Genomic DNA, 24,997 nt, shown 5'->3' with positions numbered 1-24,997 from the left:
GATGTATTATCAGTATCTCTGTACCAATAAAATGTTGCTTCTGTGATAGCAAAAAGTTCAATTTTTCCTTTATGTTCCATATATAACTTAAGAATGGCTTGTTTGACTGAATACTACTCTAGGCCTTAAAGGATTTATAATTTATGGATCTGAGTACTCAATAAGCTAATGTGAATTTTCTCCTTTCTCTGACTTGGTAGACTGTTTAATCAGTTGCTGTGATTTTTTTTTTTTTAATGTATAATGTTGTGTCCAACCTTCTAGTGGCAGCCAACTTTAGCTAGGCTGGTTCTGGTACAGTAGATGTGCAGACCATCACTAGCTCCATAATTTAAATTATTTCCTCTTTGATAAGATGAACCAGAAGTTGTGCTTCTTTACTGTAGAATTGGACACTCTTCTAGGACTCCATATGTTTATACATTTGTGTGTGCTTAAAAGTGCTTTCTCAGAAGTTCTCACTTGATGGTCATGTAAAAAGCTCTGTTTGAACATCCTCTAAAGCCCTGTTTTATTTTTGTTGAAGTATTCAAGTTGAATTAGAGTTTGAGTTGTTTTCAAATACTCTCAGTCATTTTCCATGTGTTTATATGCTTTTGTCCATTTTTTAAAATCTTTAGATTGTCCCCTGCCACTGAAAATAAGCTTCGTCTCCATTATCGACGTGCCCTTAGAAACAACACTGACCCCTACAAGAGAGCTGTTTATTGTATCCTTGGCAGATGTGACGTTACTGATAATCAGAGTGAAGTGGCTGATAAAACAGAAGATTATCTTTGGTTAAAGGCAGGTTGCTGTTTGGAGGGAGGGGAAGTGCATGTGCACGTGCACACCTAGGAAATTGCTTAAAAGTAGGGGTCATTTAATTTGTGTCTTTTGGCGTTTGTTTGAGACATTTAGCTCTTTGATGTGGGGGGAGGGGCACAGTGAGGTAAACAGAATGCTGTGCATTTTTTTTTTCATAAAATATTTGATTCATTGAGCTTTGAGCTTTTAGTTTCTGTTTATATGATGATAGTTCTATGTATTCATTTCTGTCTTAGAATTCTTACTAAATATTTGTTCCAAGGCAGAAGAGTGCTGGATGATTAGGGTTAATCAGCAGATCTGTCTTCTGGTCCATTTTTTGTTTCAAAACTCCTTGTTTAAACACAACCATCATAGCAATGACTAGCTTTCAGTATAGACACAGTTGCATGCCCTCAATTGAGAAGTTTATAAAAACGTATGTGTTTCTTTTGGGGATTTAGTTGAATCAAGTATGTATTGAGGATGATGGCACCAGCTCTCCACAAGACAGACTCACTTTATCACAGTTTCAGAAGCAATTGTTGGAAGACTATGGTAAGAACTTCTGAACCCACCTCGGTTCTTTCCTAGGCATTTTCCATATATTCAGCAGCCTCAGCTTTTGAAGTCTAAAAATATTTTGCCTCCAAGCACAGTAGCCTTCCCAGTCATTTTCAGGGCCTTGATTGCTAACTCTCAAGGACTGGTTCATTAAGGTGAACTGGATTTCTGTAATTACAATATGAGTGACTTCGTTATTATATAGATGAGTAGTCACATAATAAGAAGCCTACATCCTGAGCAATTGAACTACATTAATCATGGTAGTAGTACTTATTGGACAAGATATAGAGTGTGTACTTATGTGATCCTCTATCCTACATCTCACTCACAGCTTGAGGAGTGCCCTATGACCAGTCTAAAGGATAAACTGAGGCATCTTTGAACCTTTTCCTTCTTCTCTTCCTGCTGAACAAGCCTCATTAGGCAAGAATAGAGGCATGATTCCTTTTGGAGATATTTGGAAGGCATGTGGAGAACTTTTTTTCTCTGTGCCTTCTTGTGGCTGGTTTCGGTGACTAATGGCAACCCCTTTTTGCTTGTCACTTTCTAAGGTACCAAGAATATCGTTAACATCCCATCTTATCAACCAATTGTAGTTAGACCATCTTGTAACTCCAGCAAACTGTATCAGACCACTAGTTATTTGCAGTTACATGGGATAAAATTCTTTGATAAAACAACTTAATTCTTTAAGAATGGCTCTTCTTGCTCTTTGTATTTCCAGGAGAGTCCCACTTTGCTGTGAACCACCAGCCGTTTCTCTACTTCCAAGTGCTCTTCTTGACAGCACAGTTTGAAGCCGCAATTGCCTTCCTCTTCCGTGTGGAGCGCCTACGCTGCCATGCTGTCCATGTAGCACTGGTGCTATATGAGCTAAAGCTTCTCTTGAAATCATCTGGCCAGAGTGCACAGCTCTGTAAGTACCATTGCCTTGGGATGTGAAGGGAGGAATTATTTCAGAATCATTGTTAACTTTTCATTGATGGCAATAATGACATCACTGTACCCACCTTCTCTTTTTTAGGAAAGGCAGGGATTAAATCATTTTCAATCATATTCTTAGTGGGTCAGTTCCCCAGATGATTTGAAATTCTCCTAGCATTCATATAGCATTTTATATTTACAGCTGCTTTATAATTATCACTAAACATAATAGTTTGTGTTCTAAGACATACCACATTTTGATATGTATTATTTAATCTTTGTATACCTTATCTTCCCTTCTAGACTGTAAGTTCTTTGAGGGCAGTGGCCGTATCTTAGATATCTTTATAACTCTTCCAGTGCCTACCAAATGTAGCACATTGCAGAGAGTAGGTACTATAGGTTTGAATGGACAAATTCTTTCTGAGTCATTCAGGGTCCAAAGTTAATCAGGTTATTCCTTTGTGAGCAGCCACCTTTTTCAGTAGTTTCAGACTGCTAGCTAACCCTGGTTAGCCATATCTCATTCATGCTATCTGTGTCTAAAGTGTAGAAATGAAGGACTCTAGGTAAGTTCTGTATACCCTCTTAACACTGGTGGAAAAGTAACTTAAAACTTGGGTCATCGATTGAGGGGGAGGAGAAGACAAAAAATAATTACATTTAATCTATGCATTTTTGCCAAGCCATACTGAATTATTTTAATACTAGAGGCATTAGGAACTAACTGTACAAAAAGAACCAAATTTGAAAGCATATTTTGGGATACATCATTTCTGTAATTTTATAATGTATTTCCTTATGGTTTTAAGTGATAAAAGACTAAGTTAACAAACATAAGAAATGTATGCACTGTTTGAAATGTAAATTATTTTTAGAACACTTTTAATGGGTGGTGCATTGCCCTTCTAGTGCCTTAATTTGAGATAATTATTTTACTACCATGTAGAAATTTCAAAAAAGCAAACGTATATTTCCTGACAGTTGTATGTCAGTGGATTTTTATTGATAATTGGTTTAATTTAAAGTATTTTTAGAAGTTGGTTTGAATTTCATAAATTGAATACAATCTTTGCATGAAATTACCTGCTATAGTGAATGAGTTCATAAAAGTATCTGCAGAAAAGTATAGAAAGGTATGCAGAAACAAAATATGTATGGCATACATCTGTGATGTTTTCCAGTTAATATAGGAATTACCAGAAAAATACTGTTAAGCTCTTGTTCTATAACGAGAGTTGATTCAAGGTATGGGCAGTATGATTTATTTTATTTTATTTTTTAACCAAATACCTCCTCAGTAATTTATAATGGCTTTGCAGTTATGTATATCAAATAAGAAGCACTGGAAAAATGATTCGTCTCTAGGATGATATGCATGTTTCAAGTGGTATTGAAAGCCGCACTGATGGATATGTAATAATAAACATATCTGTTATTAATATGCTAATGACTGTGCTCATTTAATGAGAAATAAAAGTAATTTATGAAAGGAAAAAAAACTTGGGTCATCTTCATATATGAAATATAGGATAATTGTGATTTTACTACCAAAACAGTCATTGTTACCCCATTTTATACAAGAAGAAACTGGAATCCTAGTTCCTTTTTTTTAAAGCTTCATGTCAGGGATAGCTAGATGGCTCAGTGTAATGAGAGCCAGACCTAGAGACAGGAAGTACTGGATTTAAATCTGGCCTCAGATACTTCCTAGCTATGTGACCCTGGGCAAGCCATTTAACCCCCATTGCCTAGCTCAGTGATGGGCAAACTTTTTAAAAAGGGGGCCAAAGGAAAGGAAATGCTCAGTCTGTTTCTAAGGCAACTCTTTCAAAGTTTCATTGTATCCTACTCATTGTATTCATCACATTAGAAATAATGTCCCAAGGCCTGAAAGAACATTTCAGGAAGCCGCATCTGGCCCACTGGCCATAGTTTGCCCATCACTGACCTAGCTCTTACCACTCTTCTGCCTTCAAACCAATACATAGTATTGCTTTTAAGATGGAAGGAAAGGGTTTTTAAATAAATAAATAAACTTCATATTGCTTTATTTTCTTTTTTCTTTTCCTCTATTATATGTAAAAACAATGTCACTTTATTTTCAAAATCTCTTGTGATAAAGCAATGCATTTTTTTCTTTCTGAACTTCATTTGAAAGAAAGGAAACACAAAATAAGCAGATATACAGAAAAACTTGTGTTTGACTTGGCTTCCAGTGTTCAAATTTGCCAAGGTATCAAGCAAGGAATTAAGATTTCCTAGGAGCAAGTCGAATAACGGCAAAGATCAGGTCACAGAATAATGACTGACCTTGAAGTACTGTATCTGTGCATTGGATTTTGTTTCATAAAATATTTAATCCATTGAGCTTTTAGTTCTTTTTTATGTGATGGTAGTTCTGTGTATTCATTTCTCTCTTAGAAATAGTACTAAGTATTGGTTTTAAAGCAAAAGAGTGACAAGGGCTAGATGATTGGGGTTAAGTGACTTGCGCACTGTCCCAGTTCTATTATTCATTAAGGAATATGGTTATGACCTATTTTATTTCTTATATAGTGAGTCATGAAGCTGGCGACCCTCCTTGTGTAAGACGTCTTAATTTTGTTCGCCTTTTGATGCTCTATACCCGGAAATTTGAATCGACAGATCCAAGGGAAGCATTGCAGTACTTCTACTTTCTCAGGTAAGGAAATGACTGATTATTTTGAATGACTTTCATTCCATAGTTCTTTGAATACCATTAAAGGCCTTGAATTCATTAAGCATGAATTAAAGAATATTGTTTTTATTTGCTTTCTTACAGAGATGAGAAAGATAGTCAAGGAGAAAACATGTTTTTGCGTTGTGTTAGTGAACTTGTAATAGAAAGTCGAGAGGTATGTCCTTTTTTCTGTTTTACTAAAAACATGTAAACATAAGTAAGTGTATTTCTGTTTCCATATGATTTTCATGTACATGTGATGCATACTAAGTATTGGGGGGAGGGATTTGTTTATGTTTCAGTTGAATCATAGTCTTAAGAGTCAAAAAGCCCTTAAAATTATCTAATCAAACCCTATATGAATCCCCTTTAAAATGTCCTTGACAGTGGAATAGGTACTGTTGCCTTCAAAAAGTAACAGCATAGAATTTGGACATTTTCCACTACTTTTCCCTCATTTTCACCTAATTTTGTCCCTTAGATAATGGCATTATTATTACTAAGTGCATCAAATTGTTTAAAATTTTTTGTTTATTTGTTTCTCTAGTTTGATATGATTCTTGGGAAACTGGAGAATGATGGAAGTAGAAAGGTGAGTAAAAAAATTCCTTCTGCTTTTTAAAAAATTGTCAGAGATCTACATTCAAATGACTCAGTTCTGTTTCTGAGCTTATTCAGGGAGGCATCTCAGGTGTCAAGCAGTAGCAAAGGAAAGGATTTAGCAAAAAATAACAGACTCAAAGTGATGATATTGATACTGTTATTTTGAATATGCAGATTTACATTTAGTATATTCTTTTGAAGTGAGCAGAAGGCTTTTAATCTCTTCACACATGCAATTTTTGTAGGTGAGATGACATGACTAGGAAATGTGCTAAAAGAAGAGATTGGATGATATACCTGGTCTTCCAAACAGAAGAATTTAGTTTTCTTTTTAACATTTTCTTTTATAAAAACACCTTAGAAGACTCAAAAATTCACTCTTTTCCATAAAAAATTTAGATCAATAAGCTGTATAGATTCCTAACTCATTTATTCAGATATCAAGACCTACTGTAATGTTATATAAACAAGCTGTTGTTCTTATCCAAAGTAAATAGAGAAACAAAGCATTTTGATGTAGTCTTGACTGAAATACTAACATTAATTCAGGACCAATTTAGGTTTTCTAGAAAACGTATAGCAGCAACTTATGTAATACCCTTCCTAAGTCCTTTTTTAATTGTATTTGCTTGTTTATGTGGTGGCACTGATTTTTCAGTACTAAATTTCATTTACCATTTGTTTTGTAAAAGCAAATTCAGAATCCTTAAGAAATTTTCCTAAATGTTTTGATTTCCTTTCTTTCCCAGGATCCAGATATCAGTAGGTGCTTTTACCTGCTTTCTGGCTCATTTTAAAATATTAGAAACCACTAATGTTTTGCTGTTGACTTTGGTGTGCTAGTTAATCAATTTTGCCTACTTAGGTTACAGCATTTTTCATAAACACCCTTCATATTTTTAATATGTCCTCCAGCATGTATTCCTGTGGAAATCTGTACTCTAAAGTGTAACCAAACTATTGCCTTGGGTAAAACATTTTTATTTTAACCCTTTTCCTTATTCCAAATGTTTTTCTGTGTTGAAAATAATAGCTATGTGTGTGCTCTTCCCCTCTCCTATTTTTCTTGTCAGCCTGGAGTTATAGATAAGTTTACTAGTGACACAAAGCCCATTATTAACAAAGTTGCTTCAGTGGCAGAAAATAAAGGATTATTTGAAGAAGCTGCAAAGCTTTATGACCTTGCAAAGGTAAAATATGTTTTGTTCTTTTCACTGAATATATCTGTTGGCCTTTTTGGAGTAGGATACACAAACATTTTCACTAGACTATTATCTTAATCTTTCAGAATTGTACCATTTGTCTAGAGCAGTGATGGGCAAACTATTCCCCTCACCATCGTTTGCCCAACACTGCCTTAAGCAATTCCCTTAATCACTATGCCCTCACATCCAGATGTAGTGATTAGGGACTTGCTTAAGGCAGTGATGGGAAAACTATGGCCTGGATCTGGCCTGCAGGGAATAGTTTACCTATCACTGGGCTAGAGTGTTAATGCTCTTGCCACTGAGCTTTTTTCTTACAGTACTTGGGCAGTTAATGATCCCAAACATGGTGAAATTCCCATTTTACAGAATTGTTTTTGCCCATAAGATGTTTTCAGCTGACAGAGCAACTTATTGAAAATAAGCCCTCAAACATCTAATAGTAATATCATTTGGCAGCAAGTTAAATGTTTATCATATTTAGACCATGAAGTTGCTTCGTGAGAAATATGTCAAGCTTTTACACTTTAGCAATGTGCTACAGTGTGTGTTATATAATAACACAATGAATGAGGTTTTGTCAGAAGGTGAAAGAAATATTTCCTTCTGAAAACATATGATGACTCCGTGGTTAAGTGTAAATTTTAAGGATTAAACCCTTTGTGGTAATTTAGGAAGTGATTAAATAAGGGTGAGGGTAACAGCATACTGAATCATTTGGCAGATTGCTTGTTTAGAAAAAAATATATAAACTCATATACATCTTTTGTTATATGGTATGTTTTTGAGGAGTCTCTTTTTAAAAATATATATTTGACAGAATGCAGACAAGGTTCTTGAGTTGATGAACAAGTTGCTCAGTCCAGTTGTTCCCCAGATCAGTACTCCACAGTCCAATAAAGAGAGGCTGAAGAACATGGCACTCTCCATCGCAGAACGGTAATTACAGTAACAATAATAACATTAATGATAATACTTATGCTGATGATAGCTTACACTTATGTATTAGTTTATAGTATACAAAGCACTTTCTTCATAGTAGACCTATGAAAGTGTATTGGTTCTAAGGCAGAAGAGTGGTAAGGGTAGGCAATGGGGGTTAAGTGATTTACCCAGGATCACACAGCTAGGAAGTGTCTGAGGCCAGATTTTAACCTAAGACCTCCTGTCTTTAGGCCTGGCTCTCAATCCACTGAGCCACCCAGCTGCCCCCGGTACAATTATTATTAACTTTATTTCACAAGTGAAGAAATACAAATGTTTAGAGGTGAAGGGATTTGTCTAAAATAATTTGGCAGCTGATGATTGACCTGAAATTGGAAACTGACTTCTAGTCTAATGCTCTCTCTACTATACCTCTAGGCTTTCTAAATTCTAAAGGGGCAACTGGAAGAATCTATTGTTCCAGCCCAGTCTTCAGGCCTCAAGTACCAAAGCCCTGTGGCCATGTTCTTGACCTTGCATGAATTGGTTTAGGCCAACAGAAATGTAATTAGCAATAATCTGTGTAAGATCTTTGATGTTTCACGACTGATATCAAGTCTGCACAAGTTTACAAATTCAGCACAGCTGAGAACCACATCTAAAAGGACTTTTGATACTTCTTTAAAGACAGTAGGGGGGTGGGCTGGGTGATAGATTTCAATTGAAATCTATCAAAAGTCAAAGAATTTTAGAGTTGGAGAAGGAATTTTGGCTGACTTCTATCTTATCTGAAAGGACTCTCTACCATAATATACCTGACCAATGGTCATCTAGCCTCTATTTGAAGACCTCTAATGAGGCAGAACCCACTACCTTTAAGGGAACCCATTCCACTTTTGAACAGCTATAATCATTAAGTTTTTCCTAACATTAAGGTAAAATTTGCCTCTCTGCCACTTCTTCCCATTGTTCTTGGTTCTGGGATCCAAAAGAAGTTCTCCATGATATGTTTTCAGATATTTAAAGACAATTGTGATGTCTCTTCTCAGCGTTCCCTTCTCCAAGCTAAAGATTCCCACTTCTAGCTGCTCTTTAGGTGACATGGACTTGAGTCCTTTGACTCTCTTGGTCTCTTTCCTTGAGATATTCTGTAGTTTATCGGTGTCCTTAAAAACTCTGGCCCCTAAAACCAAACAGATTCTCTATATGTGATCTGACCAGCATAGAGTACCAAGGAACCTCTCGCTTCCTGGAAACTATACCTGTCTTAATACTGACTAAGATTTCTTCATTTTTTTTTTTTGACTACCATATTAAATTGCAAACTTCTCTTGAGTGTATAATCCAGCAAAATTCCCAGGTTCTTTTTTTTTTTTTAATTGCTGACTACTTGTGCCTCTACTATCTTATACTTATGAACTTAATTTTCTTTAACTTAAGTGTAAGACTTTATTTATCTCCCTATTGGAGATAATCTCATTAAATTTAGCCCAATGTTCTAGTCTGCCAAAATCTTTTCAAATCCTAGTTCTGCCTTTAATTGTGTTCCAGTGTCTGTGTCATCTGCCAGGTTGATGAGCATACCATCTACTCTTTTATCCAAATTATTTATAAAAACATTAAACAGCACAGGACCAATTACAGATCCCTAGGGTACTCCACTGGAGACCTGTTGCTAAGTAGACATGAAGCCATTTGAGACCAGTCATTCTAAGCTATTTTAAAACTATTCTATTATCTTCCAGTCCATTTCTCTATTCTCTATTCAGAGGTAGCATGACATAATTTCTCAAATTCTTTGCTAAAATCTGAGTGAACTACCTCAGCAGCATTTCTATCATCTATTGTTAAGGAATCCTCTCAAAAAAAGTAAATAACATTCTAAGGTTAGTCTGGCATGACCTCTTCTTGAGGAAGACGTGATACCTCTTTGTTGATCACTCCTTTTTTCCCTAGATGTTCATTAACCATTTCTTTAATCTATTTTGGAATTTGACCTGGAGTTGAAGTCACACTTATAGGGCTATAATTTTGTGGACTCTTTTCTCTTCCTTTTTAAAAAAATCAGAACATTTGCTTTCCTCTGGTCCTTTAGAATTTCTGCTCTTTTCCACTACAGATCATTCTGACAGTGGCTCAGCATTCACTTCTGACTATTTTTTCAGTACCTAAGGTTCCAGCATGTCTAGCTAGGTAACTTGAATTCATTAAAGATGACTAGGTGCTTTCTTTCTGTCTCCTTTATCTTGAGGATCAACTCAACATCAGCTATTTTTGTTCTGTCATTTCTGGTGCCAAAGTCATTCTTCTTGTGGAGAAAACAAGAGCAAAATAAGGATGAAAGAGTTCTGCTTTCCCTCTTTTGTCTGTTATCATTCCTACACCCCTCCCCCCAACAACAGGCTTCTCTCTTCTTTGATCCTCCTCTTTCCCTCAATATTGATTTTTTTAAAAAAATCTTTTTTATTGTTCTTCACTTCCTTTTCCAGCTTGTGCTCATTCTGAGCTTTAGTACTCTCAACATTATTTTTAAAGGATTGCATCATGATCTTATATCCATTCTCTCTTACCTACCCTTGAGCTTCCATCTTGTGTACATATATTTTAAAAATTGAAATCGGTCGTTGAGTTTCCTGTATATCTACATTAATCTTTTCAGACAATTCAAGTTTTTTTTAACTTCATTGAAATGTTTTCCTTTTTTTGTCTTCAGGATGCTATTCTTGAGAATTTTCTATTCTTCCTAGGCTGACTTTCTTTTTTAAATTATTATTTTTATTCAGTTTTATTTTCAATTCCAAATTCTCTCCTTTCCTCTTGCCCTTCCTCTACCCATTGAAAAGGCAAGAAAAACAAAATCCATTACAAATACATATAGTCATGCTATGTCCAAAAGAAAATGTTTTAATCTGTACTATTGAGTCCAGCCAGCTGTCTACCTGAATTTTATTTTGAGGTATTATGCTTACATTTTCCATATTAAGAACATAAAAAGTATAGTACATGGTTGATTTTATATACAGGTATATCCAGTCTAGTATTTTGGCTCCAAAGTACAAATTATACAAGAGCTTGATTGTTGCTTATTACATCAACCTCAAAAGGTTAAGAGTTATTTTAAGGAACAGCTAGGTGACCCTATGAATAAAATGACAAGCCTGAAGTCAGGAAAATCTGAATTCAAATCTGACCTCAGATGATCTCTAGCTGTGTGACTCTGAGTAAGTCACTTAACCCCAATTGCATAACCTTTATTGCTCTTCTGCCTTGCAAACAATACTTGTATCAATTTTGAGACAGAAGGTATGGGTGGTTTTTTTTAAGTTATTTTAAAGATATCCCTAGTTTCTTTTAATCCCCTAGTGTAATAACAAAAGAATTAGACTAGGTGAATTCTAAGGTACCTGCCACCTCTAAAATTCTCTATTCTGTCATCTATGAATATATCTAAATCTTTTTTAAGCTGTTTAATTTTCAGTCTGTACCATGCTTTGGAATAGAGTTCCATTAGTATAGTTCCTGCTAGGAAAAGATAATATTTTTACATGCCCTAAATTTAACTCCCAGAAGTTTCTGTCTCATGTTGGAAACATGAAGCATCCCTTCTGATATTCCAGAATCAGATATTCACCTTAAACTAATCTTCTTTATAGACTTTAGTCATAGCCCTTCTCCTTTGTCTTTTTAGATTGAAGATTTATCATTTGTTTAGCTTTTCATTACATGTGAACTATTATATAGCATTGGCTTGGTTCTTTTAGTTCCTCTGTTTGGACCTTTTCCAGTATTTGCCGTAATATATGGTGGCCAATGTTTCAGGTGCCTATAATACCATGGTTTTTACACATGGAGAGAAGAATGCTTTGCTATTTCATTTCTCTTGTTAATAATTTCTTACCGTAACTTAACTTTCAGACTAACTATAATCTCCATAAGGTCATGAGCTAATTTTTCTGAATTGTGTATTTTTTTCTAGCACCTATCCAAAATGCCCTATAATTTGGGTGTTTAATAAATGTTTGCTTACTGACTAAATGAATTAAGAGAACATATATTTAATTTCATTTTTATTTTAGGCCTAATGGGAAATGTATTTGTGAAGTTTTGCTAAATTATTTGTTCCTTAGCCATTTGTATATTAGGAAAAAATTACATGACTATCCACCAAAGAGTCTCCAAAGACTTTTTGGACCATTGAATAAATGGAGCATGTTTTGTTCCTTAAGAATATGCCACCAGAGAAGGGACTATGTTTGAGGAGCTATACTTTGTGAATATAAAAATTTGTTTGAGTTCAAACCAAATGTTATTGTCAAATTCCAAATCTTCCCATCCAAAATGTTAATTCCTAACTTTTGCTCCCACCACAGTTGTTATTTCTTTGCTATTTAAATTATTTTAGACAGTTTCTGATTGCTTATTTGCCAATAGCTACTCTGTTGCCTAGTAAAATTATAAATATTTTTCTTGTCTTTCAGGTACAGAGCTCAGGGAATAAGTGCAAACAAATTCGTTGACTCTACATTCTACCTTCTGTTAGACTTGATCACGTTTTTTGACGAATATCATAGTGGTCACATTGACAGGGCCTTTGATGTAAGTTGAGGAGCTTTGTTTGAAGTAGAGATTAGTAAATGCCCTTGAAAATCTGTAACATTTCACCATTTAAAAACAAGGAAATGTCATCAAATCATATATGTTTGGGCTGTAAGAGGAGACAAATGGGGTCCAGGAATTTTTTTAAACATTTCATTTTTTTTTTCAGTCTTATAATCAAGAGATAATTTTAAATCTCCAAATTAAAATTTAATTTTGTGTCAGTAAGATGTAATCAGAGGGGTTTTTTGTTATTATTTTAAAGAAGAAGAAAAGGGAGACCCTTTATGTACATTTTAGAATTATTTCCATGGTCTTAATATGGAAAAAACCTAAATAACTAAAAAGCATTTTTCATCCACATTCTGTTTTTCACAGATAATTGATCGTCTGAAGCTTGTGCCCCTTAATCAAGAAAGTGTGGAAGAAAGAGTGGCTGCCTTCAGAAACTTCAGTGATGAAGTAAGCATTTCTTTCAATAGATATTTCTCCCAATATAAAGGATTTTTTGAATTTTTTGGAGGGGTACAATTAGCATTACAGTGTTCTAGAATAAATGAGATCTGTATTAATCTAACTGGGTTTGATTTGAATTGTTAGTACTCTGGCATTAGAGACAGCTTTAGGAGTTTCAATCACATGAACCCATCACAGCCTAATAGAAGAAAATCGCAAACAAATCATCTAAGTACTATCTTAGTACTATTACTATCTTACTATGAGTATATTTCATCATTTTACAAGCCATAGAATACTATGAAGCCTCATTCACAATCTCTGACGGAATTTATGACTCAACCTTCTTTGTTAGCCATAGGCTTTCATGGCCTCCGTGTAATTATTAGATCTACATTGCTAATTGTAAACCTATTACGTCAATTCTATTTCCACTTCACTTCAACCCACCATTTTGGTTCTGAAGTAGCAGCTTGATACTGACACTTCATAGATGTCGTATGACTATTCTTACACATCTCTATCTGTTAATGAGGCTCATATTTTTCTAGTATAATTAGTATTACTGATTTCCAATCATTAAGTTCTGGGTAAAACCAGAGAAAAATAATTAACTTCATTATTACACTAAGAACCAATTCACTCCTAGCAACTGTTATAGTTATAATAATCACTTTCTCACTTCCCAAACTCTATCTGTACTTAGAAAAATCTAGTCCATATGAATGTAGTTTTTGACCCACTAGGTTCAGCCTGATTACCATTCTCTATAAAATTTTTTTCTAGTAGCAATTACATTTCTTCTATTTGACCTAGAAACTGCACTTTTGCTTCCTTTACAATGAGCTATTCAACTCCCAACCCTAAACACTAGAGTCAGGAAGGCCTGGAAAATCCTGCCTCAGATACTTATTAGCTGTGTGACCTTGGGCAAGTCATTTAATGCTTCTCAGTTTGTTTCTTCATCTGTGGAGCAGAGATAATAACATCATCGGCCTTCTAGGGTTATTGAGAGGCCCAGATGAGCTAACATATGTAAAGTACTTTACAAGACTTAAGGTGAGCTATTCTTATTATACCCAGATGTCACCATATTTTTTACCAGCTGAAGATATTCCAGGCAAGTAAGAGGGATAGAAATAGAGCATACAATTTATTGTCACTTCTCCCATAGTCCTGGAAATCCCAGAACAAATATTAATTTTGTTTACTTTGCTTATTAGGGCTAGTGTTTGAAAAAATTTATAGCCTATGCTTCTTCAAAAGAATATTTTGTTAAAAATAAGTTAATATAAAAAACAATTCTGCTTATGTTCTTGGTTTTTTCCCCATCCTAGCTTTTTTTTTTTAATACTCTCAAAATCAGTTTTCTTTTTCTAGAAAGAGGCAAGGTTGGCTTATGATATTAAAGATAGAAGGAACTTTAGTCTAACCCCCTCATTTTATAGATGAGGAAAATTTAGGCCAGAAGAAGTTAAATGATTTACCCAAGGTCATATACTTAATCAGTCAGAGTCATCTATTTATTAAGCATTTATTATGTGCTTACAAAGAAAGGCAGAAACAGTCTTTGCCTTCAAGCAGCTTACACTCCAATGGAAGGAACAAGATACCAAAAAAAAAAAAAATAGACATATACAAGATACATGCAAATTGAAAGAAGGTATCTCAAGATGGGAAGATGCAAGTGTATGAGAAGACTAGGAAAAATCTCTTACAATAAAGGATATTTGAGGTGATTCCTGAATAAATCCAGGGAAGCCAAGAGGAAGAGGTAAAGCTAGGAGGGGGATCTATGCTCTCTGGCTCCAAATCCAATGCTCTTTCCAGTATGCCTTTGTTAGAATTGCCCTATCCTTGTATCTTTTAAAATGCAAATACTTCTGGCACAGGGTAATGTAGCAATCGGTGCTTTAGTAAAGGCTATTTTATTTTCTTGCCAGAACAAACTACTTGCTTAACTAGAAGTAAAAGAGCAAAAATGGCAGCCAGAGTAAAGACAGACTAATCATTTAATATTTCTGCCTTAGGCCTGGTTGGTATGGAAGATTGTGAGGGGAGGGAGCTTCATTTGATGTGTTATTCTTGTTATAACACTCTGATGGGTGGTATACATCTGCAGCGGTGTAACTTGAATGCTGCTTAGTTAAGGATAATCCCCAAAGTGAATGCTTTATGGTATTGTCCTTCCTCAGTTGATTTTTCTGTTCTAATACAGGTCAGACATAACCTGTCAGAAGTGCTTCTTGCCACCATGAACATCTTGTTCACCCAGTTCAAGAGACTAAAAGGCACAAGCCCATCTTCAGTATCCAGACCGCAACGGGTTATAGAAGACAGAGATTCTGTAAGACCCCATTTTCCTCCAGAAATCATTCTGAGAAAACCATTTCTGGCTCTACTATAAATATGTGATTCCAACAGGTTCTCTACAGCCCAGTTTTCCTGTCATTTCAAAGTATTCACAGTTGACTTATGAAAAGGATTAACCTGGTCTGTAGGATAAAACATAGCATTCTTGTTATTTCCTTTTTATGCCCACTGAGTCCATTGTTTTTTGTTTATTTCTTCAAACCGAAGCAAAGGCCTTTCCTCTTCAGAAAAAAGATGTCCTAATTTAGAAATAACACCTTTTTTTTAAAAGTATATACCTAGTCTCTCAAGTACTTTCATTTCAATGAAATGAAATTTCATTAAAGTGAATTTTCCCACCAAATGAAAATTGTACCCCATAGCAGACAGATCTTCAGAGTCTTAGGAATCAGAAATATTTGTCACCTCATAACTAGCCTCTAGTGATTAACTCTGTATTTACACAGACTAGTCCTCAGATATCATCTATTGCCTCTTGTTGGACCCGTCCCAATTTAGTAGCATATCTGAGAACTCATACACCACTAGTGTGGCCTTTAAGTGCCTGCCCATCCATTATTCTGTCCACATCATGACAAAGCATCACAGTAGAACTTGACAGAGATATTGTCTCTAAACATGAAGCTAATTTCTATTTAGAGTTTGAAAAATTCCAGGTCACCTAAGCAGGCTCCTGATGATGATTTGTAAAGTTCATAGAAAGGAAATTACATCTGGAAAAAAAAATGTTAGAACAGTCTTAGTCCTGGTAATATCATAAGCTGTTTGTGGTTTATGTTCTTATGTGAATAGCACAGAGTATTTGACACAGTAAAACTAAAAGAAAACATGGTAAGGCATTAGATTATTTAAGCCATTTTTTTTCCCTTCAGCTTACATTTGTACCAGAGTTTCCTCATGCTGTGTAATATTCAGATCTGACTAGCACTGAACAAAACTGTAATAGATTTGGCTTTATTGAGAATCCTAACCATCATGTTCAAAAATGTTTGCTGTTTAATATTTCTGTTTAATGTCAGGTTTTCTTTACAAAACATGTAACTGATGGGTGATAGGAAATCTTCCATCTCTAAAAACACTGGAGCCATTACCCAGAAATCCCTTCATTTAAGTTTCAAGTCCAGGAGGTCATCATGGATAAGCTTCTCATGATGCCAGCTGCAGCCATCTTTGCTTAAGCCATGGTCAAAGGCAACATGAGCTAATGGGCATTTCCCATGTGTTTTGTATCATATCCTAGCATTTGTAACCCACCTTGCCTACACCTTTATACAAATCTAATTTTATGTTAATTTGAACTTATATTATTCTTGACCAACTTCCAGGAGACTTATGAGATTAGATGGTTGAACCCGAGGGTAGAAATACTTGCTATGGGGAGGGAATGAATAAGCTACTAGATGTGCCTGGGCTGTTTTTTTCACATCTGAAGTGCATTATTTGAAAACCAGTTAAATTGCCTATAGACCTAAGGCATCTTAAAGTAAATTGCCTAAACATGCCCTCTTTACCCTCACAAAAGGTAGCTTGGAGGATGGGTCTACCTGCCCAGTAAGTGGCCATCCGAATGTAAAGTAAAAGTACCATGTAATGAGTTAGTCCATTTGCCAGTTACATCTTGATTATATTGAAAAAGTTGGGAACACATTTCACTCCAACTCTAACCTAATTATGTCCTTAAAATGGAGTCCATGTATTTTTAATAAGCTTTTAAAGAATACATAATGAGCACTCTTCTGGCAGCTTAAATTTCCATTTGGGCAGCTTACCTATAGTTGTTTTCCCAGCTCTCCATTCTCTCTACCACCTCCCACCCCAGTTTCAAGCGGAAGTAGTTCTTCTTCGTGAGTGATCATCAGTTAAACATAGAAAATATTCCATATTTGTAGACTTTTAATCTTCTTTCAGTATCTCATTACCAATTCCAAAATGGACATTTTTAGTGTCTTCCTTTCCACCCCAATTAATGTTTTTCTTTTCTATCTCTATAGGGTTCTGGGGTAAGCATCAGACACTCCTCCTTATGGGACATTTGCAGTTCCTCAACCCTAAACTTAACTCATTTGTTATTCTATACAGAAGTTACCATCTAAAGTTTCTTTGTCCCATATCCATACTTACTTTTTTTTTTAATAGAGAATAAGCATTGCCCTGTTTTTAATTGCTAATGGATGCTGTCATTTAAACTCATAGAACAGTCTTGTCTTCCCTGCAACATTCCCCTGAACATATATAAACGTTGGCTTTCTTTTGGAAAAGGGGGCAGCAACCTCTTACCTCGAGTACCCTAAAAGGGTGCTAAGCTGAGCCCTTGTAAAGGGGTGGGGAGGAACAGAGGGATAGAGGAAAAAAGAAGGGAAAAGAATAGAAAGGAAAAAAGAGCCAAGACTGATCTTTCTGGGATGAAATGGTAAAAAACCACCAGAAATCACTGTATTTGTTACAGATGGCATACATCCTCTTTGAAAACTCAGTTCAAAGGAACATTTCCTAGGGGAAAGAATTAACAAAATTAGAGTAGACTTGACCAGAAAAGAGTTGTTCTATGGTGTCAAAGCAATAGTAAATTTTAAGGAGTATGACTTGTTACTTTGTGGGTATTTTGGAGCCTTCATCTTTGACAATTTTAGCAAGTCCCTATTGCTAAATAATCCTCTCTCAACTAGGAGATCTAATTCATCAATCTGATTAGACTTTACTTACTGGACACCAGAATTGATAACTATAAGCTAAGAATATAAGAAATGCTATCCCTGCTCAGCCAGCTCAGGACATGGTGATAACTCTCTACACATTGATGTTAAGTGTGAAAATTAACTCGGAGGGTTTTTTTTCCTCCCTCTTTCTCTTAGCATCTCCGAAGTCAAGCACGAGCATTGATTACGTTTGCTGGGATGATCCCCTATAGGACATCAGGAGACACAAATGCAAGACTGGTGCAAATGGAGGTCCTTATGAATTAAGAGAGTATTTACATGTTGTTACTAGTACATCAAAGGAATGGGCCCCCATTTATTTTATTTTTTAATTTTTTTTCTATTCTGTATTTTTGTCAAAAAATAAATTTCTTTGATTTGTATTTCCTTTTAAACATCCTTTTATTTTCATTGTTTTGTCTTTTAAATTTTTTTTAAGTTATTATTTGCATCTTGTAGAAGAATTCTTAGCAGTCCTAGGCCATTGAGCAAAATGAAATAGGTTTTATTTGGGAAAGTTAAAAACATTTATTCAAAATGAACAAACACAGCTTCTGGGAAAGCACTGTTATTGATAGTGAATGTTCAGAAATGAGGACACATGACACTCATCACCACCACTAATAACAGCTTACATTTATATAACTAGTGCTTTTAAGATTCCCAAACTACTTTACACCTATTGTTTTTTCTCACTGTCACAATAGCACAATGAGGTAGGGTGGAGATTATACTCATTACTTTTTTATAGATGAGGAAACTGAGGCCCAGAGATACAAAATTGCTGAATAGAGCCTCTGTTTGGTTTTGGATGGCTGTATAAGATGAAGAGGAGAAAACAAGCAGTCCTGGAGTTGAAATTGTCAAGTTATTGGGATGAGATGAGGAAGAAAATTTTGTCATCTGATGAGATGATTCAGTACTTAAGAGATAAAGTAGAATTTTGTTAACAAAGGGAATACCTTAGGTAAGCCACTTAATGTTTGTCCTTCTGTATACATAGCCTTGGGGATGCAGAAACAGCTGAAATCATGTTGTGAAAGCTACTAGGAATGAGACTTTGATAAGTTACAACTACTTTCCAAATAAGACTTCTCCAAAAACATGTCAGTGTGACCAAAGAAATGGCTAAATAAGTCATCCTGATTACTAAATTCTATTCAGAGAGCTTGGCCCACATTGTCATAATTTAACCACTGAAAATGCGAGGCAGTGAAAATGGGCTCAACTTCTGTCTTCAAATAGGAAACCTCTGGTAGTTGACCAGTTCAGTGCTTGCCAGAATTCAGTCTACATAATAAACTCTCTTCCTTAGTGAAATACTAAAAGAGAAGATGGAAGTCAGATTGATTATAGGTCATTGTTCAGAGACCTAAGGACTTTGATTACTTTGATTTTCTTAAACCCATTCTGGCTGCCAGTCTTCAAAGAGAAATCTGAATTAGAACTTGTGAACTGCCTCAAAGATGAACCTTCAGATTTATCAAGCTTACTGATAATACTGAAAATATTGAACTAAAGTACTTTACAAATACATTCCATGTGAGTTTGACCCTCTGGATGGTCTAAGATATAAATAGCATTGATGATTACTTAGGGATTTTCTCCAGGTTGTGCAGTAGTTAGCTTTTGTGTCATTCATTCAGTGATCTTTTCTTTAAGTCTGCAAGGTGCCAGGAGACACTAGTGCTATTGTTGGGCCAGAGATCAAAGTAGTCATTAGTTTGTATCACAGAATCATAGATTTAGTACTTGTGGGTATTCTAATACAAAACCTCCATTTGGCATGTTAGAAGGGTAAGGCTCAGAAAGGGGTTGTGATTTGCCCAAAATCACACAGGTAGTTGGCAGCAGAGAAAGGGTTTGAATACAAACCCTCTGACAAGTCCAGCACTCTTGCCACTATATTAAGTTTGTAACTCTTCTTTATTTAGCCCTTGAAAGTTCGTAAAATACTTCACATACATTATCTCATTTGAGTCTCACAACAGTCTTATGAGGTAAGTATTTTTGTTTCCCCATTATAGAGGAAGAAATGGGTTTAGAGAGTAAAATTATTTGCCCTTAGTCATAGAGATACTACATGTCAGATGTGTGATTTGGAAGAATTCAGTTTTTCCTGTTGCCAAGCCCAGAACTCAGCAATGCTACCCTGCCTTGAGGGCAAGGATTCTTAACTTTTGGTAGTTTGGTTAAGTCTATGGATTCCTTCTTAGAATAATGTCTTTAAATGCACAAAATAAAATACAAAGGATTAGGAAGGAAACCAATTTTATTGAAATGTAGTTATCAAAATATTTTTTAAAACACAAGTTCAGAGATGCCACCTTTTTAAGAACCTCTGTCCTAGAATCTCTACCTGTCATTTGAGTAGAATTGCCTCACATTCTGGATTTCTCAGTGACAAGACTCATAAGAGGATCCATACAGATACACCAATAGCCTAGTTACTGCTTATCAGCTTTCTATTTGTGTGATCATTGTGTTCTTTTCATTAAGCATCCAAATCTGTCTCTGCTTCATTCAATGTCTGATGTGACCTGCAAGTTTTTCTTTTAGCCACAACTTCATATCATCTGGGACATGGCATATTTATTGCCAAGGTAGAAAAGTGAAAACTAGGCTCATGTTGTCATCATTGTATCCTTGCCAAAACCCTCACAGATTGAGGGTTTTGTTTTAATGTATGACCATTTTCTAATGAAGAAAGCTCAGGAGGTCAGCAAATTGGAGGTACTTGATGATTTGCAAAATTCATGGTGGAAATGTACATTTTGTGATCCAACTCATGGAACTTGGTTTTATAGCTTATGAATTATCTGGGACATTTCCTCCTGAGGAGCCCTGAGATCATGTAATGTCACTTGTGTATTTTTAGTTCCCTGCCTCCTTGTATTCCATTTTTTACTTGAATATCAGTGCATGCAGCTAATTTGCAAAGCTCTAAAGCAGCCAACTTTCAATTCTCCCACTGATTACTCACTTTCTAGATGATGGAAGCCCTACACTTTTTCCCCAGGCCCACCTTTTCATCAGTTTCACTACTTAACATTCCTCCTGGGAGAAGTGGAACTCAGCTTTTATTCTTACACATTTAAAGCTCAGGTGAAAGGATCGAAGGAAAAAGATCTTAAAATCGTACACCAAAATGAATGTTTAGGTTATACTTTGTCTCATTTGTCCATACTATCATCCATTCCCTTCCTACTGTGTATAATTGAGAGTTGGCTGTAGTCCCAGGTGTCTCTACAAAATGAAGTACTATATTTGTCAACTTGTGTATAATACAGCTTTATTTGACAGACTGCCAAATGTCCTGTGCCAAGGTGACTTGTATTAGAAATACTTCCTGTCCTGAGCTGGAGACAGGTAAACTGGTTTGTCTCAAGGCCAAGCTTTTGATGCCTTCTCCCTTCTTTGCCCATTGGTTCTCACACCCTTTTCTTGCCCCATTACCCACTGTGCAGTGATTACTTGAGAAAAACATTTGCTTTGGTTCACACTTGATTCTGTTCCAGTGATTGGACCTGAAAGACAGAGGCAAAGAGGTCCTCATCAGAACCAGAACTTGATTCTTTGGCTCAAAAGTAGCCATCGAGGCTGGGTCATTTTAGGGGAAAATGCAACCTGCTTTAATGGGAAAGAAACTGTAGAGGGGGTTAGATTTTGCTTTAGTGATAGGCTTACCATTTCTCTGTGATAAAAGGCACTAATGGAAATCTGGCATTGGGCTTAAAAGCAATTAAATGTGCTTTGTGTCTCATTTTTATTGCCTTTAACTTGGTCTCCTTGAGCCTCCAAGTCTCCTTGGTGGGGAGAGTGGTCCTGGTTTCTGTTCCCCAGTTAGAAGATAGCAGCAGGACCCAAGGTGTAGAGGCACAGTGTGATGGGCACAGCCAACTCATATCGGTTGGCCTGCATAGAACTGCAGCTTCAATTGGGGAAGCTCTTTGAAAGGCCAAGTTATTTGTGAGCCATTTGGATGGTGTGCACTGGTCCCATTCCAGCTGTCTCTGCTGGCACATGCTGTACTGCTGAGAGACTTTTGGCCATGTGGCACCAGATGATTGGAAGCACTCTCACTAAAGTGGATTCCTGTGATGTGTTGCAGCCTCTGTGGTTTTATAGATGATGGAAATTATAGTGCAAGATGGAATCACTTTAGAGGGAAAGGAGGCACTAAATGAAATTAGGCATTGAAAAACATAGGAGAAGAGCCATGCTGTCTGGACCGTGCTGTATGATTGTGTGCCCAGCAATGACCTTGGCTGTCATGAACAACTTAAGATTTCTACATCAAGAATTTCAAATTAAGTAAAATTTGTAAGGGGAATGGGGATGGGGATGATGAAACATAAAAGGTCCTCTTAATTTGTGCCCTTTGTGTGTGTGTGTGAGAGAGAGAAAAGGAAACAAAAGAGTCTTTGCTCTATTCAGCTTGCCTTATTTCCATCTGTCCTGCTTTTTTGGTTTTCTTATTATGGTTGTCACTGGTGTATTTACAAACATTGCTGGGGGAAGCTGTACTCTGCATGTCCTTTTCCATAAAATAATTCATTTGTTTAGATTGCTTCTTTCACTACTGTTTCAAATGAAATATCCAGTGAAAAGGTGAGTGCCTTGGGAGTTGAGAGACATGGGTTCTGAAAGTTTCTCTGCTACCAACGAGTTATGTGGATTGAACAAGTCATTTTATTTTACTGAGATTTCTTGTTTCTAAAATGAAAATGGTGAATTAGGATCATCTTTGTGGTCCTTTGTGGGTCTAAGATTTTGGGTTTCTGAACTGGAAACAACCCAAAAAGTATCAAGAGAAAACACTTCCTGACCTCTTAGTATTGCCAAAGGGAAACCTCCAGACCCCAAATTGACTTCCAAAATTATTCCTAATATTCTTTCTGACTAAATAAATGTTTGTTACTTTATTGACTCTTAGAGGAAAAAGGGACCTCAGAGGTCATATATAATTTAGTCTTCTGGACCAATTAAGGTAATCGTCCAGCTTCTATTTGAATCTTAGAAGTGACTACTTTCTTGGACACTACTAATCATGAGAACAATTTTCTGTATTTTGAGTTTATATCTGCTGCCCGTTGTACTCACTTTGTACTCTGCTGTAACACAGAAAGTCTGACCTTCTACATGATGGCCTTTCTAATATTAGAAATCCATTACCCTGAACTCAAGTCTTTAGGCCAAAATCCCATTCCATCAACTCACATCTATGTGATGTGGTTTCCAAATGGACCATTCACTATGAGAAACAGCATATTAGACTGGAGAGAGGACTGGATTGGTGTCAGAGGGCCAGGGTTCAAATCTCACCCCTGTCACTATCTAGTTGACTTGAAGTCAACTTAACCCTACTGGACCTCAGTGCCCTCATGTAAAAGGCTGGACTAGATGACCTGTAAAGTCCTTTCAGCTCAATTCATCTGTTTGTCAGTCGCTCCTAAAATGAAGTACCAAAATGTACACAGTATTTGAGGCTTATATCAGCTCCCTTATACTAGGCATGCTATAATTAGAAAAGCAGCTTAAGGATCACTTCTTTAGTTGTCTCATCACTGGTAACTCCTATCAAATCTTTTAATGCAGAAAAGTCTCTCTGTACATTTCCTGTGCAGAGCAGTGTTTTGAAACAAGATCTTGAAACAGGCAGTGCTGAACCTAAATGAGTGCTTCAGCAATAGTAGAACTCAAGGTACCCTGGGACCTGACAGGAAGGATTAGGAAAGGCTCTTCCCTAGAGCATTTCAAATGGTACCATGTAGGCTGGGATGTTTCACATTTTAGCCTGTCACAGTTCCATGTTTAGAGAAAATAAGGCCCTCCTTCTTTGGAACATGCTAGAGATGCCAGAGGTGGTGTTTTCTGTGGCCATATGCCCCTGTGCAATTTTAGGAAAGTAGTCCTATAATTGGGAAACAGCTTTTTCTTTCCGACCTCCTGATTACTGTCAGTAACTGTAAGAAAGTAAACAGACAGAAAGGGGAAGCCAGATCAGTAGTACTTAAAAGAGAGACTCCATTTAGAGTCAAAGGATTATAGATTTAGAATTGGAAAAGATTGGAGAGATCAGTAAGTCTGACCCCAACAAAGGAAGAAATGAAAGCCCAGAGAGACTAAGTGATTAAGTGGTTACGCAGGTAGTATTAGGAGGCTGATATCTGAACCCATGCCCTCTGGCTCCAGGTCCAGCACTCCACTACAAGATGTCGCCACTTAAGTGATTGGATATCATTTGGAAGAGGAAACAAGATTTGAACTGATACAACTTTCAGACAGACATCCGGGAAAAGGGAATAGAAGCTAGTGTTTTTAAATTTAGTTTGAGAGACTTTATGGCAGGTCAGGCACTGAATCTTCCAGTAAATTCTTGTTTATTGGCATCTCAGCCAAGCAGTGGTCAGATTTTTGACCATAGCAAAGCCAGATCGAGGTTGCGGAAGCCTGTGGAAAGTCATGCCACTGGGTAAGAAATGTTTGGTTATGCTGATAAATTCAAGTTATCTGGTGAGCCCTATCATGGAGAAGTTAGGTACTTCTCTGGAGAAATTGTTTCCTTTCCCTATGTGGTACTTGGGATGGAGAGTGGTCATTTGGTGCTGGCTGATGATGTGCTGCTAGCTATTTGACCAATGTTATGACTGCTGTCTTCTTTTTGTGGCAGGGAATGCTACTGTGCAATCATGTTATTGCAGTAGCATTCTCTTATCAGCCAAATCTCAGACTGGGATAGGGAGAGTAGAGGTAGCTTAGCTACACTGCCATCTCAGAACGAAACATTATCACTTGTCTCCAGCTTTGGTCTAGCCTGGTTATATACAACCAGTGAGGGTCATTTGGTATTTCACCAGCTGATATTAGTCGTACCTGCTGGTGAAAAACAAAGGGCCAAACATAAGGCTTCAGGGACCCAGTAGAGGCCTCCAAGGGGCTAGATAGCCACTTGTTGGAGACAGAGAAGGAATTTAACTCTCTGGGGTAGGAGGTTGGATTAGATAACCTGGAAGGGTCCTCCCACTTGTAAGATTATGTGGTTCCTCATTCTATCCCTCACTTCAGGAGAGCAGAATCTTTTCTCCTGTCCATACCACGATGTTCTTATTGGTGAAATAGGGAGGTTGAAATTCAATTATCTAAGGCATAGTGCTGTCAAT

The 24,997-nt window shown here is 36.4% G+C and overlaps 1 protein-coding gene across 1 annotated transcript in view; it reads left to right on the top strand.

Annotated features, from left to right (window-relative positions):
- Nucleotides 1–18,179, top strand: part of NUP93 (nucleoporin 93) — a 112,395-nt gene extending 94,216 nt beyond the window's left edge. Inside the window, exons 11-22 of the mRNA XM_044664134.1 lie at nt 621–786; nt 1,251–1,344; nt 2,078–2,269; nt 4,837–4,963; nt 5,084–5,156; nt 5,529–5,573; nt 6,658–6,774; nt 7,610–7,728; nt 12,192–12,309; nt 12,688–12,771; nt 14,984–15,112; nt 17,991–18,179. Of these exons, the coding sequence (XP_044520069.1) occupies nt 621–786; nt 1,251–1,344; nt 2,078–2,269; nt 4,837–4,963; nt 5,084–5,156; nt 5,529–5,573; nt 6,658–6,774; nt 7,610–7,728; nt 12,192–12,309; nt 12,688–12,771; nt 14,984–15,112; nt 17,991–18,101 (1,375 nt within the window). The 3' untranslated portion in view covers nt 18,102–18,179. The remainder of the gene's footprint in view (nt 1–620; nt 787–1,250; nt 1,345–2,077; nt 2,270–4,836; nt 4,964–5,083; nt 5,157–5,528; nt 5,574–6,657; nt 6,775–7,609; nt 7,729–12,191; nt 12,310–12,687; nt 12,772–14,983; nt 15,113–17,990) is intronic.
- Nucleotides 18,180–24,997: the final 6,818 nt, after the last annotated feature.

Source organism: Gracilinanus agilis, chromosome 2, assembly GCF_016433145.1.
Source record: "Gracilinanus agilis isolate LMUSP501 chromosome 2, AgileGrace, whole genome shotgun sequence".
Lineage (NCBI taxonomy): Eukaryota > Metazoa > Chordata > Mammalia > Didelphimorphia > Didelphidae > Gracilinanus > Gracilinanus agilis.
The sequence above is the reverse complement of the archived record's forward strand: the minus strand, read 5'-3'. Positions and strand labels throughout refer to the sequence as shown.